Here is a 12,139-nt window from a genome sequence, read left to right as displayed (position 1 = left end):
AGGAGATGCACTCTTGTGCATGTGTGAATATGATCATTGCTGTAATGAATGCAACACTTAGGGAGGTTTTTAAGTTACATTCGTCACATTTTAGCACCGACTCGTCCAGTTCTTGTGGCATTTTCATCATTGTGTGTAAAATGGAATGCAGTCAATAATACATACAACGACTGTCTTCTTTCCTCTGAAGTAATTGCCTATGCTGTGGTTTTCAACTGTCAAGTTAGTTGCTAATTTAGGTCTAATCTGTTTTTGTTTTGGCCATGCTTCACACGGAGCGTGGTGCTTTCGTCTCTTGCTCATTAATCTCAACATTAATACATCCTTAACCGCGTTGGAACCAGAACCACCTCCATTTAAATTTAGTTTTAGACAGGGGATTAAAGCGGGATTGGAAGTCGCTCGGTGGTTGTACGTCGAATTTAAATAGTCTCTTAAATAAATATCCAGCAGAGCAATTACGTATGAGGCATGCAAGAGCCTATCATGCTTAGACCTCAGTAATTACACTTGATTGTGCAGCGACATTCTTACGTGTAAATTAAGCGAGAGAAGCGAGAGTGACGTACTAAATCGGACGAAGCAATATAAATCCAATCAACGGGTGTATAACGTACCTACGACGTCACAATTGTTTAACTTAAGACGAGTAACGAGAATTCAAGCCGGCTTTGTTCACCGCCGATGGAATCATTTGTTTATGTTCCATGACTCCGCTTCAAGAACAAATTAAGTCGCAGGACGAGGTACGTTCGTTTCCATTATCCAGCCAAAAATTTCAGGCTAGAGCAAGAAGGAGTGCACGATTCCGATTGAAGTACATATTTAACACGAACTAACCGCAACGATTTACGTCCGAGTCTTTGAATAAACACAAGCATTGTCGAATCGCGAACAGACGAGCAAAAAGCCAAGTCGTAACGGTCCGGCCTCGAGTTCAACTCGATGCAGATTCACTAGAAAAAAACTCAACACGGCTGGGATCCGCAATGGCACGATGTCGTTTCCATAAAAATTCATGGCGCGGCAAAAGATCCCATACAATCATCGAGCTCTTGCTCCAATTACGTCGGAAACAATCATGACGCGTTTTACACATTTCGAACTTTACATCTGCTTGGAGAGGGTTAGACCGTTATCTGTTGCCGCTCCGAGGACTAGACGGTCGCGGAGAACGCCGCTGTTCTTTGGCTTCGCCAATGACAACCATTAATCTGAGTTGATGGAGAAAGGAAACAATGTTGATCTTTAGAAACGTCTTGTTTTCACTTCTTGCAGAGGTGAGCGGCAAAAACTAGCGCCAATTTCTTGACTGTTGTCTACATGCATACAGTCGATAAAATACAGACTGCGACAATAAGAGAAAAATCCTTTGTAGTTCAGAATAAACTTAAAACTTTCAACATTAGCTTTCAACGAGAAGTTAAAGCGTTCGCGCGGATGACAAAATTCAAATTAGATCCGCTTTCACAACATGTTGATAAAATGATTATAGCCCTGTATCCTGCAGGTTGTAAAAATCGATTATACAACAGTAAACAGCACGCACATTCGTACTTATCCTCGCCGATCCTTGTTCCCAGAAATGAATTCTCAAAAGAATTCCTACCAAAACGATCTCCCAAAGTTTAGCCTTGGCGTTTTTGCGAATCCGTAAACCTCCCGATAACGATCTCTTCCTGCGCTACCACCATGGACGTGATCCAGTGGCGTACATTCCGTATTGTTTATCATTTGAAAGCTCTAGGTTGTCGCGCCCGTGCGATATTTCACAGCATTCTCAACAGTCTTATCGTATCGTTAACTCTAACGATCTCCTTTTCCGAGTCATTTGCGCGAAGTCGTTCTTTGTTGGAAGTGCGTGTGTCGAGAGGTGCTTTCCTAATGCGTTTTGTGTGTCGTGTCGGTACTGTGGTACATACACACGCTTTATACATATTTACCCCTGGGGCCAGCGGACCGCGCTAACAAACGCTACCTGTCGCTCGCGGACCGTAATTTACGACTATTGAGTCCGGATCTGTCATTACCTCCGCCTATCGTCCATCACCGCCGGGTGCTCTACTACCATTCAGTTGTCCACGCGGCCATATCTCGGATCAGCCGACCACATTGTGCTAAATAATCTTACCCTTGCCGCTGCCGACGGTGGACGTCCCTGACGAGAGCCAAGCAAATTAATAGCTTCGACAGGAAACGAAAACGATTAGGTCTATTTTTGTTACATTTTTTCGAAAATTCTCCTCCTGTGAGGCAGAGAATGTTTCGTCAATCATATTAGCATAATATTTTGGCGAAATCCCCTTAGCCACCGTCGAAGCACAAGGCACTGGAAATAATTCCGCATTAACTTTAATTAGTCGATTAAAACCAGTAGTTCGGCGCCTTTAGAAATCCAAATCTATCTCGGCCTGTGGAATTGACAGGGCCGAATTTACGGCCAGAGGCAGCTTCTTTTCAGATTCGAGTTTATCAGTTTTCGGCTAATGAACGAGCTGTCGTCGAGGTATGGCTCTCATTCCTACCGATTTTTTATCTGGAGGACCCAACAATCCGAAAGATAAGAAAGACGCTTATCGGCGCTTTAAGAGCGCTATAACAGTAAAAGCGTCATTAGAACTCGGTGGCACTTTTGATTGTTGCGTTTAACAGTTTCTGGATACTTTGAAGAAACCGTGCGCGAACTTGCATTAGTTTATGGGGCCATAAAGAGTGGGCCGGTCGCAGACCATACGGTGGCCATAAAGCAAGATCGTCACCGCCTCGTCTTGGGTGTATCTTAATTGGCAAGACGAATCAAACGACTTCGCGCGAGCCCACCTGATGCCTTCCCATTGTTAATGGGACTTTATGAGCTCTGGAGTCTACGAAACAGACTTACAAATTGGGGTCGGCGCTTTGTAGCAGGTTCCGAGCTAGATTTTATTGTCTCTATGGCAATTAAAACTAGCTATCGAGGATAATAATCCCAAAATACCCAAGCTCACAATTGCTACCCGCATCCAACGTTTGTTACACATGTTTGCACAATATTTTGTTCCACCGGCGTTTCTTTTATGTACCACCCATAAATTAATACAATTCCCCAGAAGTAGGAAGCATGCTTTAATCGCTTATCGTTCATCATATTCCGGTGCAACTGTTCCAAGAGAAAACTTCCACAACATTAAACTTTCAAATTAATACTACAAAACTTCAAGTTCTTCATAAAAACGCTCTTTTTCCAAAGGAACTACAGCCATAAAAATAGACCTCATATTACTTGTTGAGTCCTTTGAATACGGAGCGCCATATTTTCTTTTACTACTTTTTTATTCTTTCCCTACATTCATATGTAAATCATCGAGGTACCGACACGTCCATTTTCGTAAAAAAAAGTGCTGAAATGGAACCCACATCCAATGAAAATACCTCAACATTGAAAATGTCTTCAGTTACAGCGACAATAATGAATGTGCGGTTTCTTCTTTTGACCCTTTGACATGATGGCCACTATCAGCATTAGTGCGTGTGGTTTGATAAATGCATTGTTGTGGCGGCAAAAATACAACTTACAATGATTTGTTCTTTGCTGATACCGGAACTGCTTAAAGCGTAGTATTAGGTTCTCCGCATGTAAATGAATACCAAAGACTTTCAAGACGAGATAGAGTATTAATGTGTGCCGATGATTGCTATATGGAGAAACGGCTATAAAACGAAGCACTTAAAAGTAAACGCATAATCATTTAAACGGTTAGTAAAACAGTTAAAATTGTGCAATTACTAGTCTTTTTGAGCAGGAAATTAACGTTCTTGGAGAGTTAAGAAGTTCAGTGCAAGGCCCTTGTCAAAAGACAGGAATAAATAAATAAGCAAGTGTGACAACCAATACTGGTTCAAATCCAGTTTACCCGGTTGCAGTTTTCTCGGTAGCTTCTAATTCGCTGCCTGCATTTGGAAAAATCCGCTCGAATACCCGCTTTATCTGCATCAAATTTAATTGTTTTTTCACATTATCGCGAATTCAAGAAACTGAAATACAGAGAAATGTTGCTAATCCGTCTCAAAAGCCTTGTTTGTCGTTGTAAGACACCAATAGGAATGTCCCATTGGTCGTTATGTTCCCATTTTTGGACTTTTTTCCCTGTTAAGTTGCAGCAGTCATTAACTGATAATACATGAGGGACGATGTTTAAAAATTCCTCTGCAGAAAATGGTGGCAGTAACGTGGTTACGCTTTGTGGAAATGAGTCTTGCGTGCAGTGGTCACCTAAAACACGAGCATTCCGATGATCTATTTTGGAATGACTGTCTGTGTCTTGGTCCATAATGAGGAAAACGGCGCCAGAGTCGCCGGCACTTCTATTGTAGGTTGGCGGTTGGATCGTTCCGTTAATTCATTCAAAGTCCGTGTATATGTGGTCCGATATTCGCCCATTGTTTTTGGGACAAAGGGAGTTGGCCCTGTTATTTCGCCAAATAAAATTTCAATCGGCCTGTTAGGTTTGGATTCATATTCATGAAGGCCCCAATAAAATACAGTTTATTTAGCATCGCGACCAAGATTTATGTGTTGCGAATTTTCGCTGTTGCGTTCGTGTTCCAAGAAGATGTATAGCATTCAATGTAAATGGGGAGAAGAATAATACTGATTGCATGTGAGCGTGTGTGATGGCATTGTTTCGTCAAGACTCGCTTCTTGCCTCTGAAAGGGGATGTTCCCCGACGAAATAAATCCGACCGAATTCTGCCAACGTATTAATGGTTCGATTGCTTTGATTGATCCGTAGCAAAAGCTCGTTATTTATTCCTCGGTTATTCTCTTTGTGCACTAGTTTGTTTTAGACCAGGTGTTTCAGCTGTGATGAGTATTATTTATTACGGAGATCTGACAGGTTATTTTGTTCGCGGGGTTAATTAGATTTATGATGTATTCGGTTCTGTTGGTTTAAATGATTCGGCTTGGGTGTGGTAATGCCGGCCGCTGACGGTCGAACCTTTCAGGAAGGACGTGCTCGCGCTCTTATCTCACAGCACCATCTACTCCATACTCAAGCACCATTACTACAACCTAAATATGATGAATAACGCGCTCTTTACCCAGATCAGAGAAATGACATAGGCGCCACGCCATTTCGACATCGAACCGGACGCTTTTTCCACGATGGATGACGAAGGCGATTTACCAGTGCAATATCGAGAGGTGAAGGCCGATGACGAACAACGAATCGTCTCTTGCGATTGATGGGAGTTCCTGCGGACGGCGCGAAGGACAAGAAGAGGTTAATGAGGCTGGTGCGTGCGACGGACCACACATGGATAGGGGAATTCGTCGGCATTTCAAGATGGACAGAGACCGACCTCCGGATTTCTCTCATCTAATAAGATCACCCGATTGAAAGTGAAACCCGAACTTCACCTGCGCTGACTTTGAACCACCGGCGCTTTCTTATCATCGACTACAAAAAGCAAAGATGTTGTTTACTCGGCACCTATCTTTACATGAATGGCAAAGCAAATAGCTTGACGATAAGAACTACTTTTAGTGCGTACTACTATACACAGACTTTCAATTAATTTACTAGCAATCAATGAATGAAATGAAAATGTTACAGAAGAAGCGATGCAAGAAATAATCGCTAAAACAGCCTCCAGAGACCTTTCACCTTCGCTCACCATTTGCACAAACTGCATGCATAAATGTTTTTCGAAATTTACAACCACATTCCACTCTTTACAAAAACAAGTTTGTGGAGCCCGCAACTTCAATGGATGATCGCTGGATTAGCTTCAAAACTTCTTGTGACAGCTCTAATTCCTTGTTTTTATGACTGATAAACCAAAGACACTGTACCAGTAATAAAGTTGTAACAGCTCTTTACTTTTCCGTATCTAAGGTTTTATCCTCGATAGCTTCCGAAATGAATAAAATCCCAGAAATGTCACCGCGGTCCAGAACTAATAATGAAGAGCGCTCGCCTTGATCCCGTTTCAATTAGAAAATAATTAGAGTGAGGTAATCAAATTAGCCGATGGGCCCCGAGAAAATATTGCTTAGTAATTTAGCAATTTAGTTTTTGTGTGACGACCGCAGCCGATACGATTACAATGGGAAAAATCAGGCCGCCGCGTACTACCTATCTAGTTCGAGTTGGACAAAAAAGCCCGCGAGAACCATCGCAGCCGTTTATTTCGAAATTACGCCAATATTATTGTGGGGAAAGTTGCAAGAGTATGCAAATTTTCAACTGCAACTTAACATAATGCAGACCAAATTATAATATCCGATATGTAAATATTTTTGTTGATTGCATGAATATCAAATACGACGGATACGGTTTTTGGTTAATTGATGTGAAACGACAAAGCGTGAATAAAACAGATAATTAGTGCATGCAACAAAAATAGAATCCGCAATCAACTCTAGTCAACTTTGGCGTGAAAAATCTGTTACTACCGCATGCCTGCGACCGCTTATTATGTTAAACAGCTAATCGATAACATCTGATAACTATAAATTTTTAATTTCTTAATTGGAGCTCGACTGCTATTCGCAGTATGACCAGGATTCCAACAATTGACACGCATCTCCCTTCCGTTAAATGGTATCTTTGTGCGCTGTAATTTCGCCAGCTTAATAACGCAAAAAGAGAACAAGAGCCATCAAATACCCATCTCGGTAATCGTTGCGTCCAAAATTACAGCATTAACGCTGGTAGTGCCTGAAAAATCCCAAGACTTGCGAGTATGTAAATTTTCGCCTGCACTTTGAGCGGTACTGCAGTAGCGTGAAACGGCCTTAACATAATGAAATTATAAAATATCAATGTTTTAATAGCATTACACCACTTTGTATCATTATTACCATGAAATTTAAATTTTAAATTCGCACTTGGCCAGAATATATTTTTGAAATGTGCATATTTTGACGTAGCGTTTTTCGCAGAGGAAATGAACACCTTATTGTGTGACAAACGTTGCACTTTTGATGCAACGTTGTGCTGACAAGACAACGAAATCACACGTCTCGCAATTAAATTAGAAAGTCGCACAAAATTGCCTTGGAAATTCGAATTTTCGTGCTCACATGGACTCGGTGTTTCTTTCACGTTGAAATTGCAAATCTAGTTTAGTTCATGAGATTATTTTCGCTATAGACATTCCAGCACTTAAACGTTCTTCTACTAAATTAATTTCGAATTCATTGTGAATTCCCCTCGTAACTGAAGTCCTTGGAGAGTGTGCTCCCCGCGCCCCTTTTCTTTTATTAAAAACGGGAGAGGAGTCACGCAATAAACATCATTCAAAAGAAATAACAAAGTTTATAAATAATAAAAGTTGTGGCCGTTTTGCTCCAATACTTTGCCGGATTAGCATACGAATTGAAGCGTTTCGCCAACTGAAAAAAATTCCGTGATATAGTCAGTCGATACAAAACCAACACGGTTTCACTGAATCGTACTGAAGTAACTAGTTTTGATTTTTACGACTGAGGCGGATTGAAAAACAAGCGTACACGGTGTTCTATCATTTTAAATTATAATTCTAAAAACAAATGTTTAATTAATGACGACTTTTCCTTTTTATACGCAACAAGCGGCTCCCCACGTCCCTCCATATCAATTTTTAATGAGCCCGTCCCTTATATACGACCGCATTCGTAATAATAATTTAATACGCCTCAATACATTTTCATAAAACGCTCGTATCTTACAACGCGTTTTTGCTGTAATTCTGGTTTACAGCTGTATTAAATCAGAATTTTCAAATGCGTCCATATAAACTAATATACAATTCTGCAAGTAGAGTCATAAAAAATTCAAAATCGCTATACGAGTATTTAAATTTCAAAACTCAATAAATTCGAACGGATTACGGCTCGGCTTTAAATACACCGAGGATTAAGTTATAACTTGATGATTGAATTCCCTATTTATTGCCGGATTTCGGCGGTTCGCGATTTAAAAAGACTGATATTTATTCGTCCACCTTCCTCACAATTGTCACGATTCTTCCAAAGTTTCGATGACTCCGCCGCTCCTATCTCTCGGTTACACTCTAACGACTTCATTTACATACCGAAATTAACTGTCAATCATTATAACCAACAAAGAGAACAATTATTGTAATTTTATTAACGCGATTTATTGGTCTTTTTATCCAATGAAACGTTTGGAAGTAACGGGAGCCGCATAACAACGTTTTACATTATAAATCCGACTAATTAAATGTTCAAGCTTTGATTGTAAACTGCGCCAGCAACGCCAAGAGATGTGAATGCGAAATTGGCGACAACAATGCGGATGTGCATGATATTGTCATAAATGCATGATAACGACGTGTTACGATTAATTAGATTTTCGGTCCTCAAGTTTCTTGCACGTTGAGACAGTCAGTAAACAGGCGCCGCATGCAGTGACATATGGTAATCATAAAAGTCACTACAAATCTACCCTGCATTGGTTTTGCAGAACATTCCAAACCGCAAACTCGACAAAAGTAAAATTATGGGACGGTGGTAAAATTTGAGTTATACATTATAAATGTCTTGGAATCATGGCGTTTGTACAAAATTTTAGCTCTTACGGCAAGGTTACAAAACTTGTTTTTCAGAGCAATCATTTAAATGGGAAAACTCGGCCTTTGCCTCTGGCGGCGGTTTTGGCGAAGAAATCCAACAAAAAGCTGTTACAATGATACCTAAATAGATGTTCTTCGTATTGGAAACCTCAAGCTCCCTACCACCGTAGTTACGGTAATCACTCTGACAATTCCACATTTGTCCGCTCCTTTCCAAATCGGATTATTCGTCGAGATGGAATGCCATTTACGTGTCATCGCAGAACGAAAAACAAATTGAAACGGGAGTCTAATCCGAAAACAATTTCCATTTTTTGAGTGTTTCGCTGCTGTAATTCTCGTTTCTCCAGCTGCACCATTAAGTCGAACATTGTTAGGAAGCTTTCCAAATTTTCAGATCGGTCTTGGCGATACAACGAACGTCTCAATATCCCCGAATTTTTCGTATTAGCTCGACCCATTTTTCAATGTGCGAGCAGATAAAATCAGGGACCCTCACATCACTCTTGTTTTTCTAATCTGACCTGCACTTAGGCCCGAGTTTTACCTGCGGAGCCAATTTTAATTTGTCTCGTATTTAACTGCAATTATTGTGAAATGAGGGGTCGTGCAATAATGAATTATCTAAATTGGCCCTCATCCCATTTTAATAGACGGTTTCTGGGGTAGAGCTTTATGAGTGCAATGGGATTGCACGAATTTCGGCCGCGCTTACAAGAAACTGCCTGTGTAATTATAGTTTCAACAAAATCCATAACCATCGATATCATGTTGCAAAAAATATGGTAATTTAATTATACGTGCAGCTGGAAATTGCCGGGTATGGACGGTTTGATTATCTCAAATTTTCGATAATCAATTTCTAACAATTTGACACTTTAGTAATATCATAGATTCGTCTTAATTAAGGTTCGATTTTGAAATAAGGCCATTTCGTTTCTCAGGAGGAGGGTTAAACAAATCAATTTCGTCTAATTTGACAGCTTTGAATCCACGTTATCGCGTGTTTAACTAAAAACGCACCCAATCAAAATGTAAATATTGCAGGGTAAACAACGAAATTGGAAGAGTGGAAGGTAATTAAGACCGGATTTGGGGGTGAGTTCGTTCTGAAAACAAAAATAATTATCGATACTTTTGGAAAGAGCAAGTCAGACGAAATATTCGAAAATGTGTTCAGACAGTCCACTAATGGAAAACCGACGAGTCATCGCCAATATATATTCAAATTTAAATCCCCTCGAAGTGGAAGGGACACCCCCAATGCATTTCAGTGCACGGAATACAAAGATCAATCAAAAGCACTTTGCTCGCACGCACTACTAATGAGAAAAACGCTTGTATATTATATGACCGAAGAATTTCTCGACGAGACAAAGTGGTTTGTTCTCTAATGAAGGTTGTGTAGCTTACTGGAAACTTTTACCTGAACTGTCTGTCTAAATTGCTGTCGGCTCAATTTGCTCGAGGCAAACCGATTAGGAACCCACCGATTAAGTCAATTTCGACGGAACTACACAACAAAAACTGTATCCAATTTTATATTACCCGCGAGAAAAACCCGAGATTCCTAGATTGCCTATAAAAAATTAATAACTTTCTACATGATAACGTCGCTCGGACTTATTACAAATAGGCAATTTATCGTTTTAATTACCGGGAAGCGCACCATTGCACGTCATTAACTCCAAAAACACCCCACAAACAAGCGCCAAATCGCTCTAGCTCGCTCCGAATTGAATATATCCGATCATTTTTATAACTGGTTCGTGCCGACAGCTTATCAAGATGTAGATTCCCATTCAACGATTGATTTCACCTACTGTCCCTGGATTTGATCCAACTCGACCAAAATTCGTTCTACGAGATTACAAGGATCATACAAAGTGGAAAGTTGGGTCAGTGGTTTCCGAATCGCGAAGGGGTAGTTTGCATGCTAGGAACCAGATATTGGAATGATTCGCGGACCAATAGAAGCCGGATCGTCGATCAAACAGTCCGTGGTGTTGTAACCCCTTGATCGCGACCAAGAGATCTTGTGCAGTTCGTGACTGTTACTATCAATGTTGCTGAATCATATCGGGCGAGCAGGTGCACTTTATTACGGAAAAATTGGTTCCTTTGTCTCACCAGCCTCAAGAAAAACAATTTCCACGCGAATTTCAGCCTTTATGATGACTTTGCGGTTGGTGCGTTTTTGCAGGGTCGGGGATGAGACAATAAAAGTCCGGAATACAAATATGGCAGCTTACCCTTTCAAGACAAGTAGCTCTGCATTGTGCAACCCTTAGGGGACTTCCTACATCCTGCTCTCCGCCAATAAAAATCGCCATGCACGACGTGATTGTCGCTAGAGTAAAAACCGAACGCCAAAACAGCGCCATTTTTGCCTCCAAAAAATCAACACAAAATCAAAAATCAAACAGAATCCGTCGCACTGAATACAAACACATTCACAACAGAATCAAACACTCCGGAAATCATACAAAAAAAAGGAATCACAGAACTCAAGCCCGTTTCGAATCTCGTCGCGTATCTTCAGCACTTGGGGGTTAGCAACTCGCGCGTTGGTGAGGAGTGGTATCACACAACCATCTCGCCACGCAACCTGAACTGAACTGAATGTAAATCGGAACTACACTAGCGCTCCATCCAACTCCGGTTGAGTGGGAAGTCGGCTTGCGTTCGGGCAAGAACGGTCCTTGCTCTTCTCTCAGGGGTTGTTGCAAAGGGGTTGATTTCGCCCTGCTCACAATACCCCACCCTCAGTATTTGCAGATCAACGTAGGCTCGACCAACCTCACGGATTAAATGATCGAAACGTCGTGGACACTGTCGCGCTACTTCTGACAGTTACGCGAGATAAGAAGATGGATGGGACTGGACACGATAAGTCGAGGCCGAGGAATTCATAATTCGCCCAAAATTTCGGAAGAGGTGTTTCGTGAAAAGACCACACCCTCTTATTTGGTCTTAATAAATTACTTTTGAATAATTAAACGATGAAATCATCCGCAATGGCGGATTCTTCCAGTTTTCGGCATGACATTTATGCGTGTTTGTTGTTTTTCTTGAAATAGTGGAACTTGAAATGCTTATAAACAACACTCGACTCCTACAACGAACAAGAAACATGTGAGCTTTAGTCGATATTTCACAGTCACATGGAGTTAATTAGATGGAAAATTGTACTCGCTTTTGGTTTTTAATCCTCGAGATGTTTTAATTGTGGACTCTGAAGTAGATGGTGATAAATCTTACGCCTTGCTGTTAAACTTGATTTATGTCATCAAAACAGAAAAAAAGAAAGGAACTAGTTCGTTGGCTCATAACAGCACGGTTGCTTATTAAAGTTTCAAACAAGTGAATTAAACTTTGTGTATGTCGGACCAGCTTTATCTGGTGTTAAAATTAGCAAAATTCGGCCCAAAAACAACTCATATTTAAAGAATGTGAATCCTAACAGCTGTTTTCATTCGAAATTTACATTTTATACTCCCAAAATCAATTAAAGTGTCCTCTGCCCGCGCTGTAGAAGAATCATTACATTGAAAATTTTATTTTGGTGATTCGTTTA

General features: G+C 40.7%; 1 protein-coding gene across 1 annotated transcript in view; it reads right to left on the bottom strand.

Moving 5' to 3' along the window:
- The window catches only part of LOC148169832 (uncharacterized), a 35,592-nt gene extending 24,497 nt beyond the window's left edge, over positions 1-11,095 (bottom strand). The window contains exon 1 of the mRNA XM_088042899.1: positions 10,815-11,095. Within this exon, the coding sequence (XP_087899025.1) occupies positions 10,815-10,946 (132 nt within the window). The 5' untranslated portion in view covers positions 10,947-11,095. The remainder of the gene's footprint in view (positions 1-10,814) is intronic.
- Positions 11,096-12,139: the final 1,044 nt, after the last annotated feature.

This window comes from Gnatocerus cornutus, chromosome 8 (assembly GCF_029298725.1).
Source record: "Gnatocerus cornutus isolate USDA-ARS CGAHR chromosome 8, icGnaCorn1.1, whole genome shotgun sequence".
In the NCBI taxonomy this organism is placed as follows: Eukaryota; Metazoa; Arthropoda; class Insecta; order Coleoptera; family Tenebrionidae; genus Gnatocerus; species Gnatocerus cornutus.
Note: the sequence above shows the minus strand (reverse complement) of the source record. Positions and strands in the feature narration are given on the sequence as shown.